Source organism: Mobula birostris, chromosome 1 (assembly GCF_030028105.1).
Source record: "Mobula birostris isolate sMobBir1 chromosome 1, sMobBir1.hap1, whole genome shotgun sequence".
Classification (NCBI taxonomy): Eukaryota; Metazoa; Chordata; class Chondrichthyes; order Myliobatiformes; family Myliobatidae; genus Mobula; species Mobula birostris.
In genome coordinates this window covers 123,726,472-123,747,942 of record NC_092370.1, presented here as the reverse complement: position 1 = coordinate 123,747,942, position 21,471 = coordinate 123,726,472, and the positions used below count along the sequence as shown (strand labels likewise).

Below are 21,471 nucleotides of genomic sequence, written 5' to 3'. Positions count from 1 at the left end.
TCATTGTGAGGTGCTCAATGAAGTCTATGTAGGAACTGCAGAGTCTGCCACAGATGTAGCATTGACAACCTGAAGGTGAGTAAGGCCACTTTTAAGAAGACTACAACTTTTCCTCTGTCCACCAGGTAATCTATTTAATCTATTCTTTTTACAGAGCTTGGAATAATGTATCGTTTAATGTACTGATCAAAACGTTGGCATGAGATAAGGAACTACAAGATACTGCGCATACTGGAAGTTGAGAAACAAACAATCTGCTGGAAAACTCAATGGACAATTATTGGGAGGAATTATTGATTAATGTTTGAGGTAGAAAACCTTCACTTATGTCTTGAGTTATAGGGAGAGGCTTGACAGGTTGGGATTATTTTCCCATGAGCATAGGAGGTTGAAGGGTATCCTATTAGAGGTATGTAAAATCGTGAAGGGAGTAGATAAGGTGGATGATAATGGTCTTTTACCCAGGACAGGGGAGTCAAAAACTAAAAGGCATGGACTTAAGAGGGAAAAGGTTTAAGGGGGTCCTGATGGACAACCTTTTCACACAGAGGGTGATGGAATGAGCTGCCAGTGGATGTGGCAGAGCCAGAAACATAAGCTATGTTTAAAAAACATTTGGTTAGGTACATGGATAGGAAAGGTTTAAATAAATAGGACAATCTGGTCAACATGTACAAGTTGGGAAGGAGAACCTAGTTCCATGCTGTATAACTCTATGACAAGATAAGGTTAGTTTTGATGGAGTAAGCATCTTCACTATATTTTATTGGTGGTCAATTACTAACAGAGTTGGTGTGGTTAGAACTACCCATCACAGTGGCTATGCTGGTGATCTTTACCAGGCTTTATCTAGAGAAGAGTTTGAGGAAATAGGTGCAGCTTCTGTTTTGGAATTGCTGGCAATTATATCCTGATGACAAAGCAAAAAGATGGAGAGGAAGATACCAAAACTCTCCAAGAAGCAGCTTCAGCAAGGACCGATGAGTAGCCAACACCAAGGACCAGGGAGATGTAGATCTGATATCCTACTCAAAAAACCAAGCTGTAGGATGGCAAAGTGCAACAACAGCCCTGACAGTAAGGGATCAGTTATTTGGTTTTGAATTATACTTTATATAATATTCAAAATATAATATAAAATATAATTCAAAGCCAAATTATATTATTGGGGCTGACTGATTTTATTAACTTATTTATGGTAACAGTTCGTTTCTTGTGTTGTGTGTGATATTCGTTTTGTGGGTGCACCATGGTCAGCAGGAATGTTGTCTCATTTGATAATGTACTGTCCGATGGCAATAAACTTATACATGGTCACTTGTACCGATGTCAATAACTGTATTCCATACAACTGGGCAAAAGTGGTGACGAATCCTTAAAGACTATTGCCAGACTTTGAATTATGCAGCCAAGCATGGTGCAGAGTGATTTGTACAGTATTCTTAGGTTTTCTGAAAGAAAGTAGTCTAAAAATTCAGAAATATTTTAAGGTGTAGAGCCATATTGAAAGATAATTTCTATTTATATAATGCCCTTTTTGTGGAGATACCATCAACTTCAATGCACCTATTCTTCAAACGGGGAGAAGATCAGTGGCCTGTCTTCATTGACTTAAATCTCACATGTTACATAGAGATATATCCCAGATTATCTGTTGTAAATGAGGAACTGTTCAGGATGCTATGTTTTGTAACTCCAAAACTAATCAAAAGAAAAACACGAGGGCCTGGGAAAACGTGCCTACTTTGTTTCATTTTAGTGAGGCGCGCACAAAAGTGACATGGTGGCGTAGTGACGTGTGCCATTCGTGTACTTCATAATAAATTATTTAAACAAAGAATACTTAATCAAACAACATACTTAGAATATTTCTCAAATATTACTGAAATATTAAATAAACTATACTCCTCTCTGCTTAGCTATAAACTTTAACTCAATATAGAATGCATCTCAACTCAAATATGTAATGCATTGCTCTCTAGTCATTATTTATATCCCATTATCCTGAAAGGAAATATAAACACATGCACGCAGGCGGGCGTACTTACACACACACACACACACACACCGTGTACACAGTATATTATATAATACATATAATACATATAATACTATGAAAACGTTCACAGCATAGTAAATTTTAAATGTCCTATTCAGGCCTAAAGATTTAATCACTGAAGAGGATTTCTTACTCTGTGGGATAACATCTTTCCTGACAAGGGACGGTGGTGGTGGTGGTGGGGGGGTGTCACTCTGCTTGCTCAGTTGAGGCTTGTGGCTGTGAAATAATTTTAGGTTTTGGGGTCTCCTCTGTTGCAGGAGTCGACTCTGGGACTGCAGGAAATTGCTTCTGACAGCTCTGGAGACCTTGCAGTCGACTCTTGCTTTCCTCAACTGATCGATGCGCTATCTCCACAGTGTAGGAGAGTGGTCCAGTTCTATCCTTAATCGTTCCAAATTGCCTATTTTTGATCACCCCTGTAGCCCCTGTCCAGGAGTGAAACATTCAACCTCCTTGTTTGAGGAGTCCTCAATTTGTCTCAGCTGTTTGTCCTGCATCCTCCTCAGACTAGTTTTGAGGAGATCCAAGCATGAACGTAATGGACGACCCAGGAACACTGAGTTACATATAACTCATAATGAACAATTTAAACAAGCAAAAAATGCTTAATCAAACAATATATTTACAATATTATTCAAATGTTACTGAAATATTCAATACACAACGCAGGTTATTGAGAGAGCTCTACTTCCCTTCAAACTAATGGATTTGGAGATCCTATCTCCACTTGAGAGAGTAAATAGGGAACTCAGTTTAACATCCAGTTCGATACAGGAAATCTCTGGTAATGAAGCAACACCGCATTGAGGAGTCACATATCCATGATTCTTTATTGGGGGAAAGTTGCTGGAAGCTGGCCATTCTAGTTCAATTTGGGTAACTGATAGATTGCAGGGCTACTTTAGAGAGAAATGGGGTTTGCAAAAGCAAAACAATTGCTGGAAATGAGCACTAAATCTGGCATTGTTTTCAGGAGCGACTGTATTGGATATGACGAGATTAAATGGTGCTTTCAAATACCTGAAAGGTTCTGCGGCTAATAGCACACTTGGGTCTCTGTCCTCCTCCACTCAATTGTCCCAACATTGTATCAGCGGCCGTAACAATCTGGCAAGTTCTAAACTTTAAAATTGTCTCCATAAACTCTCCTTCTCCCCTTCCTTCCATCAAACAGTTGTTGAAACTAATCTTGTTCACTGTAACTCAAGCAAAGTCGTAGAGCTTACACAGCCTAGAAACAGGTAATTTGGCCCAACTGGTCTGTGTTGACTAAGTTACTGAATTGAGTTAGTCCCATTTGACTGTGCTTGGCTCACATTCAACAAACCTTTCCTATCAATGTACCTGTCCAATCCCCTTTTGAGTGTAAACTGTGTCCACCTCTACCACTTCCTCTGGCAGCCCATCCCATATATCCATTATCCTCTGTATAGATATCCCAAGAAAGAATATCATTAAACTGGAGAGGCTTACATAGATGGTACTCAGTCTGAAGGCCTTGGGTTATAAGGAAAGGCTGGACAGCTGGAAGTTGAGGGGTGATATTAGTTTCTGTGAAAAAAGTTCCCCCCTTCAGGTCCTCTTTAAATCTTTCCCCTCTCACTTTAAATTTATGCCCTCCAGATTCGGACTCCCCAACCCTAGGGAAAAGAATTTGGCTATTGTCATTTTATCAACCTTTGTAAGATCACCCCTCAGCTTCCTACACTCCAGAGAAGAAAGTCTCAGCCTATCCAGCCTCTCCTTATAACCCAAGGCCTTCAGCCCCAGTAACATTCCTGTAAATCTTTTTTGCAATGTTTCCAGTTTAATGATACCTTTTGCATCACAGAGTGATGACAAATGTACGCAGTTCTCATTGAAAGAGGCAGGAGGGGTCTCAGTGTTGAGGATTTTATGGCCATTAGGATTATCTCCTCATCAATGCGCACTGATTGCTGCTCTTCATGAGTCAGATGAGCATGACCTGGAGGATGTCTTAGAGCATCCCTGGAACATCTACAGCACCAAACCGGTATAACGTGAGGAGTCGCTAATGTCAGTGAGCTTTGGCTAGCACAGTCACATAGTAGCTACTGCATTGCTTTACACCACCAGCCATCACTGCTCACGAATCAATTCCCGCTTCTGCCTATAAAAGAGATAGCAGGTTTTCCCCGTGACCGTGTGGGTTTCCTCCCACAGTCTAAAATACAGTTCGGGTTGGTGACTTGTGGGCATGTTTTGTTGGCGATGAAAGCGTAGCTACACTTGTGGGCTGCCCAGCACAATCGTTGCTGATTTGTTTTGATGCAAGTGACACATTTCACTGTATGTTTCAATGTACTTGTGACAATAAAGCTAACCTTTAATCTTTACCTTTATGAGTTCAGCATGCCTACTTGTTTGAATGGGGGATTAGCAGGTGACTGCATTTCCTAGAGTACAGTACGGTTCAAACTGCTGAGCTGGGAAAACATAAATACGAATGGATCTCACTATAAGAGGCCAAATTAAAAGTATCAGTGCCCTGTGACTCTAGTGCGATGTCAGCTCTCCCTGTTAATTTTGCTGCAGATTTGGGGGTAGGTAGGGAAATGGAAAAAGTCCACCTCCTTTGCTGCGGCCTTCGACAGGATGACAAGATCACTGAGTGAGTTGTTTTCAGGACCAGAGACCCAGAAGCAGAGGGCTATTCTCATTCCTCCTGTCACTGCATTCATCCTCCAATGGTCCATCCTTCCAGCTTCCACTTGTATGGATATCACAACAAGCTCTAATCCAAATCTTAAAGGGAGATTAATATTTCCACAAGACAGAATGATTTGTAAAATGTTCATAATGTTTTAGCATTAATTTACCATTTTTCTGTAAACTGGAAGTTCATTTTATACTTATTTATGATGAAGTGATGGCATTGGGAAAAAAGATTGCTCTTTCAGCGATGACAGCAGACAACCAACATAAAGAATTAGTATTATATTGAGCCTGGGCTACTTGATCGATAAAGGACTTTATATGCTTCAGCTATAGATAGATCAGAAGGACAATCACAGGACTCTATCCCAAGTTCTCAAACCAATGGAAGCTAACACTTTCAGAGTTCAAAGTACATATCTGCCACTTCCAGTCATAATGGCGCCTGCATACAGTGCTCCTTTGGTTGACATCTTCTGAATAGATCAAGAAACCATATATTCCATTTTTTTATATGTCTTTTACATTTGATTTTTGTCTTGGATGTAATTCTAGAAATGTTGGAGCCTGCGATTTGCTGTTTGGAGATTGTTTGGGTGTTCCAGCGCTCTACAGTCTCCGGGTGGATTCTGGAAGGCAGAAGCAGTGTGTGCAATCATCATGGTGGGCAGGTTGTGGGATGGAGTGGGAGCCGATGTTCGACTCCATTTCACCAATTAAAGTGATGGGGGAGATTGAAACATTCAGGCGAATGTGGATGCTTGGAGGTCATCTGCAGTCTCTGAGAGGATTGCGGGAGACAGAGGCGGCATGCGCAAACCTTGTGTCGGTAAGTCTAAGGGATGGGGTGCAAGCGAAAGCTTGACTCTATTTTGTCAATTAAAGCGACGAGGGAATGCGGAAGGTGAGCGCCAGCTACCTGTCTTTTGATCACTCTGCTACCAGAGAGGTGAGAACCTGCTGCTGTGCATGGAGAATGGTACCCAGGTTTTCTGCGTTTTGGATATGGACTTGGACTATAGACTTTTTCCAGCTTTTTAATATTCTGTGTTTTTTGCCCGATCTTTCTCGTTTTTGTTTTGTGTGGGGAGGGGGAGTTGGGGGCCGATGCGCCTGTTCTGTTTTGTTCATTTTTTTTTGTGTAGGAGGGATTAGGGGATTGATATGCCTGTTCCATTTTGTTCGTTCTTTTGTACAGGGAGGGGGGGATTTGGGGATGGATATGCCTGTTCCATTTTGTTAATTCTTTTGTACTGGGAGGGGAGATTTGGGGGTTGATCATGCTGCCTTCCAGTTTTCTTTCTTGGCTTCATGGCTACCCAGAGAAGAATTTCAGAGTTGTGTACTTTGATAATAGATGAACCTTTGATATACTACCTTAAAATCATTTTCTTGCAGGGATTTAGAGGACATTAAAGAAATGCAATAGAGTTTATGAAAAAATATAAATAATAACAAAAAATAATAAATGACCAATGTGCAAAAGAAGACAACTGTAAATAAAAAATAAATAAGTGAATAAATAATACTGAGAGTATGAGTTGTACAGCCCTTGAAAATGAGTCTATAGGTTGCGGAGTCAGTTCAGCGTTGAGATGAGTGAAATTATGCACACTGGTTCAGGAACCTGATGGATGTTGGGGGATAACTGTTCCTGAACCTGGTGGTGAGGAACCTAAGGCTCCTGTACCTCTTGCTTGATGGTAATAGCAAGAAGAGAGTCTGGCCTGGATGGATACTTCCATTGGACAAAAATAGAAAGTGCTGAAAGTTTGCAATAGAAGGCGAGTTTGTGCATTTAAAACTCAGGTCATGATCTCTGATTGAAATTATGTTTATTTTAAATTTATAAATGGAAGAAGGGCTTTGTCTGATGGCTTTATCTGCAATGTTCGTCTGAGCCCTTGACTGGAAGTCAATTAGACCTGAGTTCTGGAATAGCTGATAGCTAGTTTTCTGAGGTGAAATAGCAGCTGTATCATTCACTGAGAGGTGCAGGGGAAACTGCTTCGAACTAAAGCATTCGGGTCCACAACAGATACTAAGAAAGGGCACCACGGTAGCACAGTGGTCAGCGTGCTGTTATTATAGTGCGGGGCATTCCAGAGTTCAGAGGTCAATTCCAGCACCATTCTGTTAGGAGCCTCAGTCAGTCCTCCCTGTGGAATGCAAGGGTTTTCTCCAGATCTTCCTGCTTCCTCCTACAGTCTAAAGACGTACCGGGTAGGTTAGCTGGTCATTATAAATTGTCCCACGATTACGTTCAGGTTAATTCGGTTTCTTGGGGGTTGCTGGGGTGGTGTGGCTCAACGAGCCAGAAGGGCCTACTCCGCATTGTATTGCTAAAAGTAAACAAATAAAATAAACACTTAGGCATTCACCAGAGAAATTCAGAGCTAGGCTTCTTACATGCAGCGAGATTCATCTTAAATGCAGCAAGGTTCACGGGCTGCGAAGCACATGCAACTCTAACACTTGAATTCACATAGAGAAAGAGCACTCTCAACATGAGAGGAGCCAGTCAGATAAAATCAGAGATTTGGCTCCAGCATTGTTGGAAGGAGGTTTTAAACAAGATTTTGAAAATGGGCAGAGATGCAGCAAAATGAAAAGGTTTAGAGAAGTCTGAATTCCACTGTGTGTAGACCAGTGTTCAAGTGGCAAGAGCATAAAGCTCAAACAAGATTTAAGATGGGAGATTTGAAAATGAGGGCAAAGACCCTTAAATTCAAAGAATCAAGTAATTAAGAACCACTGAAGGTTTACATTAAATTATATGATAATAGCATCCTGCTAATGGACATAATGTGGGATTGAAACTCAAGTCAGGACTGATCAAGACTTCAGTGCTATTCATCATAATGATCTACACTGGGGCTTGGGAACTGGGAACACGGAGAGCAAACAAAGCCAACCACGCATCTGTCCTGCCTGGGAGCTTGCCTTCACTGCCATCTTGTTCCACCTGGCTTCCAGTGCCATTTTCAGTAACCTCCAACCCGATGGCATGAACATCCATTTCTCCTTTTGGTAAGTTGTCTTTTCTCTTTCTTTTCTTTCTTCTTCCCCATTCCCTTTTCTTCTACTCCCCAATATGGCCTCTTACCTTTTCTCTTCACATGCCTATCACCTCCCCCGATGCCCCTCCTTTTTCTCTTTTTCCCATGGCCCACTCTCCTCTCTTATCAGATTCCTTCCTCTCCAACCCCTTACCTTCCCCACCCAACTGGCTTCACCTATCACCTAATAGCTAGTCCACCTCCCCCCTCCAACCTTTTTATTCTGGTGTTTTCCCCCTTCCTTTCCAGTCCTGAAGAATGGACTTGGCCTGAACCGTCAACTGTACTCTTTTCCATAGATGTTGCCTGGCCTGCTGAGTTCCTCCAGCATTGTGTGTGTTGCTCTGGGTTTTCAGCATCTGCTGAATCTCTTATGTTATATTTCAGCTTTATATATAACACAAAGGGCATTTAAAAACATTGTCTCATTCTCAACTAGCATTGGACCAAGCCTTAGCTAATGAATTAAGCAGAGCCAAGACTGTGTGCTGTGAACTCAATATGGGGATTGGAAGGAGGATTGTTGAACAGAAGAGAAGTATTTAAATATCTTTACATTTATCTGAAAAAACTGAAAGAAATTGTTGTATAAATTATAGAAAATGGAATTCAACTGAAACAGTTTCTGCCAAACCAAAAACATCCAAAAATGTACAAAACCCGTAGAACATTACTATTTTAGGATTGTTATTTCAAATATTGACATTAATGGAACTACTTTCCAAGCAGAAACAAACATAAAAAACCATAGCTGTGCAATTCAGATCCACCAATTTGGAGATTTCAATGTGGCAACTGTGTTCATGTCATAATATATCCTTTTATTTTAATATTCAAGAAGATTCAGAATCACTATTATCTACACACTGAAGCCCATGTGTGAAGATAAACCACTCTGTCACCTTTCTTCGTGTGGGGGCAGGAGTGGGGTGTCAATGTATGCAGAGCAATGGATGCAGAGCCAGTGAGACTGAAGCAAAGTGATACTGATGGTACGAGTAGAGTCTGCCAAGTGAGACAGACAACACAATCCATACAGTTATTCCAAGGGTGTTCTAATCCTCCTTTATTGCAACAAAGATTAAGGAGCATGCTTTATTATAATAGGGAAAGGGGCCACATTTTAAAGATCAAAGAGAAAGCAGAAAAGGAAGACAGAATTTAAAAGAAAAGTGGTATCACTTATCACCAATACATAAATACAATTTATATGCTGTAAAATGACTTTAGAATTTCAAGAGACCCAATTTCAAGTATCCATTACAATGCTGCTGATGCATGAACAGCCTGGCATAAACTGTATCAGGCAGCCTAGCGCTTAGTGAAAGGGGCTAATGGCATATTAGCAACCCTTTCTAGAAAGCATCCTTTAAAAAAAAACTCTATCCACGGATCAAAATAATTTCTGTTATTACTGGTGGAGACAAAAACCTTCAGGACAAATAGATTGTTTTTTTTAATCTGTTACTGCTTCACACTGCCGCAAGTCACAGAAGCTAAATAGCAAGAATCCCCAAATCGCTGGTTTGGGTAATAGTGAACAACATTACAAGCACAAAAAAAGGGAAAACAGATGGAATTTGAATTAACTATTCAGCTGGTCACAGACGTAAATTCCCAACTCTACCTCTATTTACTTTTAAGTAGTAGTTCAATTCTTGTCCTTATTTTGCAGTTGTTCTGTGTTTAACTACACAATGTTAATCTTACACATGTTCTGTTCACACTGTTCATATGGTACTGCAAAATGTCATAAACAAAACTCTCAGTGCTGATTTGATAACAACAGTGCACTAGAGTGATTCAAATCAAACCCTTGTAAACAGCCTAATTCAAATCCCTTGCTGACATCCACCCCCGGTACAATATAAGAGTAAACCTTGACATGAATGTGATAGTCTGCAGTAGCTCCTGCCATGGTGCCATTTAAGTGGAGTACCATTACTGAATTTATCTCTTGTCAATAGATCCATACAAGATTCAATCAGCAATCTAAACACAAAATATGATTTCAAATAATATACCACCTGCTCATTTGGTACAGAACATTGAACCTTGAAATAAGCGCACAATATTAAAGGTTCTATATTGTGATCCACTCCAGGGTGCTTACGATAAAGTGATATCCCCCTACATCTCAAACGACATTGTTTTAAATCTATAGTCATTTTCCTGAATAGATAACTTGGTGTCAATTGCTATGTTTGATAATATTCTCAGAAATCACATTGGATCTTTCTTCCAATATGTTAAAAGTTCTGTTTAAATGGGAACTATTGTTGTTAACATCTACCAATAAAAGAATGACTATTTCAAGAAATACATAGAATTTGAGGCAAAATTTGTTAGTATTTTCATTATACTGTTGTGCCTCACCTTTATACCTACAATAAATTGTTTAAATTTATCTTCAGTTTCTCATATGTTCTATTTGGTAGAAAATAGAGTTATATTCTGATTTAAGCTTTTTGTTAAATTTGTTTTCTATAGAAAGGTCCTCTATAATGCATTGTTTTTATAAAGGAAAAAAAGCAATTAATTTTTGGTAGTGCTATATTTTTACCTATAAAATAGTAAATTAGTTTGGTATTAATTTCAATGTTATTATGTTATTTTTTTCTAATGAAAGAAGGCTGTAAACTGTACATTCTTAAAAAGACAGATAGGTCAGGATACAGTAAATTTTGCATTGGTAAGGCCAATTTGGGCAAAGTTTGGTGGAATTCCAAAGCAGCTGGCAACTGACTATAAACAACTATCAAAAGTAAAGTTTTTCCTAAAATGTAACGTATCTGAAATATGTCTTCAGATCTACATTTTCAAACAGTCTCCTGGTAGGAATATTTGTGTAAATTACGTATTGCACCTGTGAATTCCACAATAATGTGCACAAGAATGGCAGACTGAGTTAGAAGACATGTTGCTTAAAAAAATTTACTGATACTCGTTAGGAGTATTAGTAATTTACTTGAATCTTGCAAATAATTAAGGTAACCAGTAAATACTGACAAATAACAAGCAAATTATTTAAATCACTGCTGAATCTGTTTTCAAACGATGACTTATCCTGTACTGTACCAGAACATTGAGTGTAAGTAGGTCCATTGACAGACTTAATTTGCAAGCTCTTCAAATCAATCTGTGCATCTTGAATTTCCTGGCATAATAAAGATAGTTACCTATCATTGGTTACCAAAACCCATGAGCAATATTACAATGGGACTATTGAAATTCATCTTTGCATTGGCAGTTCTTAATGCAAAATTTCCACCTATACTTTAGAGTCAACAGATCATTTCTGGATATTTCTCCCAAGGAGTACTGTTCTAAAAAAAAGTTGCATATCAAAATAGACACTTTCTATTCCATAATGTGTGCTCTTGCAACAACTTTCCATTGAAAATATCTTTTAGAGACTGGGTCTGGTCCGGTCAAGTGCTTACCTACAAAACACTTTTGATAAATCATAGCTATTTCGCTCTGTTGTTCTGGGACATCACAGAAACCATTCTAGTCTTTGAATAATACTTTTGTAAGCATACAACAGTTATACAGGAAAAGTTAAACACAAATACATCTTACTCCAAACTATTGCTTAAAGAGCCCCTATCTGGTTATACATACATTTGTGAAAAAGAATCACAGAGGGCATTAGGGACTGTAATTCAATCTTTGTATTCTGAAACATTCATTAACCACTCAAGCCTCTCTTCTGTGATTTATGCATTCAGAACCTCCAAGTTAAATTATGGCCATTAGCTTCCTGGCTGGTACTTATTATTCCTTATTCTAACGGCTATCCAAAAATAGAGGGCTTTTCCACGAAAAACAACTTTTTTCTTAAACTTGCAGATGTTAACACAAAGTATCTGAAATGAACTAATTTTCTTTTTGCCAATCTTACCATTTCCTATAGTCCAAAAACATATCTAAACAATAGCCATTGTTTTCAAGAAGGCAAAACATAACACAAATACAGTATTCAACACAACTAATAACCATTATCATCCATCACTTTCATAACCTTCAATCCTCCATCAGCACAAGCCTGTTTGCATGCCTGGAAATTGCATTAATTTATTAAGCTACAAAGTTTGTTAAAATGGAAGTCAATACACATCACAAATCCTGACGTAATTAAAGGTTTACGTTAAAGCTTATTTTCCAGAAGGTATATTTTTAATTATGCAGTCTAATAGCTAATTCAGTTAAAAGCATTCTAATCATAACTTCTATATAAAAAACTTTATGATTTGCTTTACACTGGATATACTGTTGGACATTTCTCGCTTTCTCATCCACGACAACATCTGCCAAAATTTCCTGGCGACAAAATAAAAATATGTTTGTTCCATCTTATTTACAGTCGTAAAGCACTAAAACTTCTGGCACTCTAATGCACAATCTGAAATGCAAAGCGCTCCTTTGCAATCCCTAGCCATGTTGTTCATATTTAAGGTACAGCTAAAGCTGATTATGTGTATTAGGTCAGTGTGGGCAAGGAAGTTGTTGGTGCCCAAAACACTTTGCATACTCAAACTGCAATTTCAATACTGAATGATTATGCCAGTCTCAAATTAAAAAGCACATTTGCTGCAGAACTTTACTTTGGGTCACGTTTGCATTTAAATAAACATGTGAATAGAACAAAAATAAGATCATGCATGTAGGTAAAAGTAAATAATTTTTAAAGATTGCTTCAGATACTTACTAATCATAGTATCCTGAAGAAAGAAACTCAATATTAACAGGCCAAGCATTTTTAAAATGCATAATTCAAGGTATTTTTAATATAAAAACCACACTGAACTTTTTCCAGAAGACTGGTGCCAATTGCAAATAACTGTTCAACTTAAGTAGCAGAAGAAAAGGACTAATGTCTGTATTACGTGGAGTAGAAGTTCATCTGAATGTTCCCTTGTGGTATATTTTCACTGAAAATTTGTGATGAAGCGATCTCTGCTAGTTGAATAAAATTAATTGTGTTTTTTAACTCTTTATGGTGCCTGGAATGCTGTGAAAAGAGGATGAATCACCACAGACAGAGCTCATGCTGGGAGACAGGCAGAGATAAATAGGGATTTCCCACAGAGTTTAACAATACGGGAAAAATTCCAGAATGAATGGCAGATTCTCCCACCGTGGTCTTGCAATCGAAAAGACTGCCAGCAAGAGGCTGAACAGACGAGGGCACTCTCGCTATGCTAAACCATATCACTGACCTGGCACATTCATTATAATCTATTCAGTGGCCCAAATCTCAGGATCTGTAACATGGAACCACCTGTGGTACAGCCTGCCATAGGGTTCTATTGGAACAGTTGCATTTTCTCAGTATTAGAGCATTGCATTGCTCGGACGAAACAATCAGTTCTTTGTACACAAAGCTCAAATGTGAATAGGGCTGAAACATTCCTGATATGATGCATTACTCTATCCTCTTTGAAAGAGTACCGAGATTTCAGAGAGTACAAGATTTCCTTGAAGAAACAAAAGGTTGATGCTCTTTCCAAAACTGCTGACGTGTAGATGAGAATTATTCTGCATAAAATACCGATTGCATGGGGCATGAGCTTTAAATGAGTATTATTGACACACCTACTGGGTGGTCTTAAAAGACTACCAAACGGTTGACTAATGAACAGAGAACGGGAGATTAAATGAAAAAACCATTGAGCCTCCTCTCAATGTGCCATTGTCAGCAAGCTGGTAACAACACGTTGAATTTAGGAGGATAGCACTGTAAAATTGAAGGTTGAAGCTGACACACATCAAATTAAAAACTTTCAGTGCTCCTTTTCTAAAAGTGGCCTGACGCTAATGTGCCAACAAATGGTTTTGCTTCTGTACTCAAGAAATCGTGAGCAGGTTGGCCTCCAATTGAATGAAGCTGACAAGAATCAGGTTATTACAAAGGCAATCTTCAGCTTTCAGCCATCAGCCGAGGATTGCTGCTTCCCTCAAGAAATGATCTCCAGTGGCCAACTGCCACAGAAGATTTGAGAGCTGTACTGTACATCGGTGCAATAGATCATATTAAAAAATAATTAAGAGTAATAGCATAATATTAAAAAAGCTAGGAAAATTAAAATTGGATCTGTACCTGCCTGCTCTGAGATGGTATCTGAAAGGTCCTCCTCAAATTCAACAATGTGACAATGTTCATGCTGTTATGTAGATTCTCCCGTAATGACGTCATGAACCGAAAACTGATAAATCTGAGACAGACACATACTCAACTTTTTTTTTCGGTGTTCCGAATAAGATGGTGGTCCCCATTTTACAGCTTTGATATGCAGCCATTTTCCTACTCTTTTTCTCCCAGGTCAAGGACCACAACATTTGTCAGCAGGTGTGGCTTATGACACTGTTTGCATCCATGACATCACTTCCAGGTCATACAGTTTGTGCTCCATTGCCAGGAGGAAAGTTAATAAATAAAACAAGCAACAAAAAAAGGAAAGCATTTGATCCTGAAACTATAGACAGGCCTTCACAATGACATAAAAGTTTTCCTTAAGCGAACACACTTCAACATAAAAAAACGTGAAGACAAAACATGAAACAAAAGATAAAGTAGAAGATACTCCATCATCTGCATTTATTTGGAAAAGAAAAGAATAATAATTTTGATTTTGCTGACAGCATGACAACATTTGTATATGGAAAGTTAAGAAACCAACCCCAGCAAAAGCATGCTCCTTACTTAAAGACTAGAAACACTTCTCTTTATCTGGATGGGCATGTGATAAGCCTCCACATGTAACAAACTCACAGCAATCCCTGGTTAACACTCAAATTCAGTGTGTTAACACTTAACAGAACAGTGGTAAGCTGTGCCGCCAAGGTCAACTGCACAGATGTACTAATTGTATTATGAGCTTGACATCTAGTGGCCACCTAAGGCAGGGCAAACCAGGCAAAGGTTAAACCAGCAAGCTCTGTCAAAGCACTTCTAACTACCCACCCTCAGGGAGAACCCATCAGAAGCTTGTTGGCACACCATGCAATCCCACCTTTTCAGTGAAGCCAAACAAAGGAAACTAATGTATTACACTGGACGACAACACAGTTAATACAGAAAGGAAGCACAAAAGGTCAAAACAACTCCATAGTTTTTGTTAGCAGCCATGAATAAGCCCAGCAACAATTTATAACCATAATTATACCCAAACATTCCAGTCTCAGTCGAGAAATTGCACAACACAATTTTCCACAGCAGTAAAGCTCAGCACTAGTTAGACCATTCCCTAATATCAAGGTTAGAAATCCACATAAATTAGAACAACCATTTCCACCATAAATGACAACACCTTTATTTTGAAAATAATTTGCAGAATTGAGCCCCACTATTGGCAACATTTTCACAATGCTGTCAACCACATAAAACATAGCCTTCACAATAGTTGAATTACCAAATTCTGGTGAACTTATATTGCAATCAGCTAGCGCATTTCTGATCAATGTACGAGAAAGGATGAAATTATCAAATCTACTCTGGTAACAGTAACCAAGAAAATGGATAAAACTAAATCCCAAGTGTTTGCATTTGCCAGTGGCACAAAGATGAAACTGTCACTTTAGACTTTCTGTCACTATGCATATGTGCTACAAAAATATGAAATAAAACAGCAATGAAAAGGATCACTGAAAATATCTTTTGCAAAAGGACTTTGGAAATATAAAATACATTAGGTGTGAAATTAATTTAGTTCTTTGATTAGCAACTGAAATAAACAAGTCACTTTTTAAACAATTTGCTTCAAGACCATTTTGTGATCAGCAGTCTAAGACAAAAACTCTAGCTTTCTCGATCAAGTTAGGTTTCCTTAAGAGCTACTCCTCAACAAGTCAGAAGCTTGATTTGAATAAGTGTTTTGGAAGGGATTAAATACCAAACAGAAACTGTAATTTTTAATTCCGAGAGAAAACAGCATAATATTAGTACTCAATTTCCTCGGCCTACAAATTGCACTTTTCCAACCCCTTAAAATCTATGGAATTGTCTTCAAAAGCCACAGACACATTTTATTTTTAATCAGAGCACAGAATGCATTTGCAAAGTATTTAATTTAATATTTTTTAAATGAAGACAGGAGATCACTGCAGCATTTAGTTACTTATTAGTGGTGGGAAAATGACACCACACTACACTGTGTACGCATATGCTAAAAAGTACAATGTACACAACTCAGTAATACTGTGCGTGCTGGCAATGTTCACTGACAAAGAATATACATATATATATCGGTATGGAATATATATATTGGTATGGAATATATATATATTAAGCAGATAAAGATCCAAGCCGTTGATATTTATTGTTGTGCTGCTCTTACTACCTCAGATGCCTATGTTCGTTAACTGCGACTGAAAGGTTTTCTTTAACTAGAAGTGCCATTTAAAAGAAGGTAAGACTTAATGAGAGAGAGCAGTTAATACTTTCTCTTCTGACTTCTTTGGAGGGAGATCTCATCAGGCACTAACAAAATGAATGATCTGCAACCATCATTGTCTAATGTTGGCAACGTAATACTCTGGCGCAAATTTATTAAAGTGTTAAATAAAATAAATTGAGGGTCATCCTTTGCTGAAACAAATTATTATACCAACTATACCACCATCTGTCACAATTTAAAGCTAAATTATCTTTTCTGTTCCTTCTGTAATGACAACTTAAAATTCATGTTATATTTTCATTAATCAATCGTTAATGTGACATAAAAAAGCACAAGGCAATTCTATCTGTGCGTTCAAAATTTATTTATGGTTGTTGCAAACTCAACCTGCTATGAGCGAACAGTTTTAATTTAGCAGAGCAGCGAGTAGCAGAGGCAGGGATTCCATACTGTCCATTGATGCCTCTTACCAAGCATATCAGCTATTGTACTAAATAGATTACTATCATTACAAATGACAGGTCATAATACTTCCCACAGAGCTTTTTTTTCTACAGTATTATCATTCAATTCTGCAAATATTAACACAGAACTGCACCCTGAGAGGAGTGTTTTGTCTTTATTAAAGATGGTTTTTGAAGCATAAATCTTTGAAGAGGCTCAGTCAAGCAATGCACCGGTTTGGAAATTCTAAGAGATTCAATGGCATGAGAAATCTTTATTTACATTATGCCTAGTCCTTTTCCAAGTATTTAAGTTACCCACTTGTCAATTAACTTTACCATTGAACTCTGCTATTTCAGGAGTTCAAAGAAGCACATTTCCTGTATTAATTCACTAAGTGGAATCAAATAAATCATCTTTAATTCTGCAATGCCTTTAGTCTAAATTAGTAAAGGTAATTCCATTCTATATGTCACCATACCATCTCTAATGTCAGAATGAGAATTATTGCACTAAGGAATTCAACACATGACACCACTGAAAAATAATGCATTCACCAAAGGGAGAAATTACAACCCAGAGACTCTTACCCAATTAAACATTAACATGTATACTTGGTTGATAACACTCTTCATAGCGGTGAGATTAAAAAAGTGGCCATTCATTCTCTCCCACTGAACTTCAATCAGTTCCTCTGTTGACTGCCAGATTGATGAAGTGATGATCTGATTAAACCACCGCATTATATCGCAATCTCAATCTGAATGTGAGAAAACTAAACTTCAATTTTTTCCCCCAGCTACCAACTGCCTCGCACATAGCGCCCTGCTTAAAACTCCTGAATAAATGCGGACGTTCAACACAACGCTAAAGACTATTTTCCTACTAATGCTACTGCAAGTTATATTATCACTGCCCAAGATTTCTACTCCAGATATTTTCGTGCATACAAGTTTGAGGGTAAATATTTAACTATTACATAATTTTTTTGCACAATGCAGTAAAATATATATGGGTTGTTTCTGAAGGCCTTTCTCCCATTTAGTTTTTAATGCCTTGATATCGTTACATTGTTGAACGGATCGCTTGTGAGAGCCGATTTGCAGCTATTCACACGTTACAATCATAATGGTAAAAATTCCACACTGGGGTGCAGTGTAGTTCTTTTGATTGTGAAGCTGTTCTTTTCTCTCCCCCCGCAGAAATCAACCCATTCATTCGGTCATGTAGTCATTGAGAACTTACACAAAACAAGCCGAAGTGTGAGAAACTCGACGTGATGAAGTAAACAAAAAAACATTTCCATGACAAAAAAAAAGATATTTTGCACTTAATCTACACTTGCTGTGGTTCAATTTGTTGGGTTTTATTTAAACCTAACCTGGAACCAACCAGATGAAGGCGGTGCGCATAATCTATGGTATCATACAGATTTAATCCCAGTCTTCCAATTTTCCAGTAATATCATTTCCACTAATATATCTGTAAAGTCACGTGAACTTTTTTATTAGGAAAGCTGAATGTTTATTGTCCGTTTTTGTCTGAGTGACTTCACAGCTGAACTTTGAGATTGCCAGCGTTGATGCTTTAATTTGTCACAAAAATATACAATGAAGGGAAAGACAGGGCTCCAGTAAAAATAAACCCAACACTGTACCGCCCAGAACAGTCAAAGGACCACTTTTCTAAACCAGATAAAAGATGATCCCTGTCTTACTTTCTCGCAATTATTTTATCTCTCGCGACTCTGAGAAAAAGAGAGCACAGTTTTCCCCCCAAAATAAATATCATCTAAATAGTAGCAATCGTTTTTGAGAAGGTAAACCCTGACCACGGTGCGCCTATCTTCTCATCAATTTAGCCCTGATATTAGGCGCTAGCACGTTTTGACAGTTTAACGCTGTCACTTTTTTTTGGTAAGGGGGACCTTACCTCTCTCGACTCCTTGCTGCTTGCATTTTTGAAACAGAATGTTGTTTTCCCCCAAAATTAAATGAAATGGCCTAACCTGTCGCAGCGAGTCGAACAAAGATACCAGTCAGTAAACCGACGGTTACATTTAATACTAAGTAACAGACCAAAAAAAAAGCCCAGACTTCAATAAAACTATGTGTTAGAAGAATGAATGATTATACTCTCAAATTTGGAATATTTGTTTATTTTTAGTTTCACACTATCGCTGAATCTACAAGGTGGTGTGACGGTTCTTGTGGGCGACACATTTCCAAGAATGAGTGTACTTCGCTTCGACATGGGCAAGCAATTTGAGGCTTTTCATGAAAGCGGCTTTTTAGGGGACAGGTCGTGAAAGTGGGAGATCAAACATGGCTGGACTTTTTGATCAGTCTCTCTATCCCCCCCCCCCTCTCACTCACACACACACACACACACACACACACACGCACAGACAGACACACAGCAGTTACAACAATTGACCACCCTTCAACCTGCACACCCCAAAGTCCTCGGAATGGAAAAAAATCCCAACCACAAAGTTAACTGTATTTCTCCTAACAACCAAACTAAATCTCTCTCCACGAAGCTTAAAAGTTATGACAAGCCACAAACAAACCAGGATGTCCTTTAGTGATCACACTGGTTTATATCTAAAAGCTCATACTCTCACACTCTTTCTTACTCGTTCTCTCTCGTCTTATCAATTCAAAGTTACAAGGTCCGGTATTAGGCGAATTAATAGCCCGGGGAGTAAAGGATTTAGCGACCAACACAGTGTTCGCTCACATCTGTTACTTAAAACACTTCAACTGAAAGGTTTCTAAGAAACATTCAGCTGGGAACGAGAGAGGGAGGGGAGGGGTGTTTGTGTTTGTAGTTCCGGGGACAGATCCCCGTCTGCATCTGCCTTTGGTGCCCGTATTCGGGAGGGGAGAGAGAGAGAGAGAGAGAGAGAGAGAGAGCGAGACAGAGAGAGGGGGAGAGAGAGAGAGAGAAAGAGACAGAGAGAGAGAGAGAGAGAGAGAGAGAGGTGAAGAGAGCCAGAGAAGTGGAAGTCACCCTCGCTCACCCTCCCTTTGCGTCCACAGTCCTCAGCCCAACACACCCCTCCAAAACATCTCCACTTTTTTTTGCAACAAGCAAACACGGTAAAACAGGGGAAATAAAAGTGAAAGGTAACGCACTAATCCGACTGTATCACTTTCTAAAACTAACCGAACAGTCGTGAAACTACTGGCCGCTTCTGCCGCTCACTCGCAAACAGCCTAAAAAACGGCAGAGAAAGAAAAAAAACACTGCTGCATTTTCCCCTAATTCTTCGTCCGAAGTCCACATTAATGGAAGGAGGGGGTGCAAAGAGAGGTTGGACATCTGGGCAAACACTGCTCAGAGTTGCATGCTAACACTAAAATATGATGCAAGCATTTTTTAACCTCTCATACATATTTTTTTTTAAAAATCTCCCTCTCCCGTCAACTTCAACCTTGTCCTTCTCGAGACAAGAATAATTCAATAGAAAATATATCAATGTACATATAAAAACCGGAGGAAACAAACGGAATCAAATAATAAGGATATTGGGAAAGCATACTTACAATTTTGAGAAACTATTGGCACCGCTTCCTCGTCCGACTTGAGATGTTGGGGTTTAGCTTGCTTGCGGCGCGACATGGTGGCAGATACATCAGCGAGGCATATAAAAAAATTTCACAAATACCGACTTGCAAAATTACGGAAATTAGCCGGGTCGGAGCGGCGCAAGTGCGCATGTCAGTATATAATTATGATTATCAATAATGCATTGCGATTAATCATCGCCGCATCTGACAGACGATTGGATCCTTTCCAGAGGGGGGAGACACTTTGAGATTATTCAAATTAGAAGGAAGAGGAGAGAGAAAGGGAGGGGGGGGACTGGAGCTGGTAATCAATTAGCTGTGGCCCTCGCTACTTGCAAGGCACTCGCGAACGCTGCTTTCGGCTCTTCGAGAACAGCGAGCAGAAAGGCAACCCAATTGCAGCAAACGTTGGCATAGTTTGCAGAAATTCAGCAAAGGTCTCTTCAGAATGATTGTTTGCCTCTTTCTTGTTGTGCAAAGTCTTCCTCGCGACCAGAGATGCAGCCACACATACGCGCACACAACAGACACATACACACACATATACAGTATATCTCTGTGGCAATATATGTGCATAAGAATTATCTGTTTATGATTATAAGTCACTAAGATTTTGGACTGGTTTAAAAAAACTTTTCTCTGTAGTGTATGTGTGTATGCTTTATATACTTGTATATATAGGTGTGTGAATGTGTGTTTGTGTGTGTGGCTGCATGTGTGTTCAGAGACAGGCAATGAAAGGGAGCGAGAGGCCACTCTTAAAGCGAGGAGGTGCGGAGTGTGTCACGTCTTCTAGTCGGTCTCCATACGCTCTGCTTACGAGGCGTCGCTGAAAGAAAGGTTGCGGGTCGAGTCCATGCCTTGATGTTGCCGGGTGTCACCGAACCAAACAAAATAAATAACGTCCACCATCAAATAAAATCAACCCCGCAATACCGATTACTATAGTGTCCGTGGCGAAGTTGTCCCCGGCTTCAGCGCAGCCCTTACGGTATCGTTTTGGCCCGCGGAGTTTGCAGGTTGTCGGTAGGAAGTGTCGGTGCTGGATGCAGTGAGAAACCCTATGCGTGTCTCCCAAGCTGAGCCAACAAGTTGTTGCTTTTCCGCTTACAGCATCAGCGTGGCCAACACTGCGAAATGTCGCCACTAGGATGTACCAGATAGTTACTTAACCTAACTCTCAAACATCAGCACCGGTCGCCTCTCTCTCGCTCTCTCTCTCTCTTTCTCTCACTCGCGCCACACACATACACGCT

General features: G+C 39.2%; 1 protein-coding gene across 3 annotated transcripts in view; it reads right to left on the bottom strand.

Moving 5' to 3' along the window:
- Positions 1-21,256, bottom strand: part of LOC140199455 (sal-like protein 3) — a 61,774-nt gene extending 40,518 nt beyond the window's left edge. For 2 of the 3 annotated variants that reach the window (XM_072261576.1, XM_072261605.1), the window contains exon 1: positions 20,192-21,256. In XM_072261576.1, coding sequence (XP_072117677.1) covers positions 20,192-20,267 — 76 coding nt within the window. In that variant the 5' untranslated portion in view covers positions 20,268-21,256. Of the gene's footprint in view, positions 1-13,900; positions 14,099-20,191 lie in introns of those variants that run through there. The other variant, XM_072261597.1, reaches the window with a different exon arrangement.
- Positions 21,257-21,471: the final 215 nt, after the last annotated feature.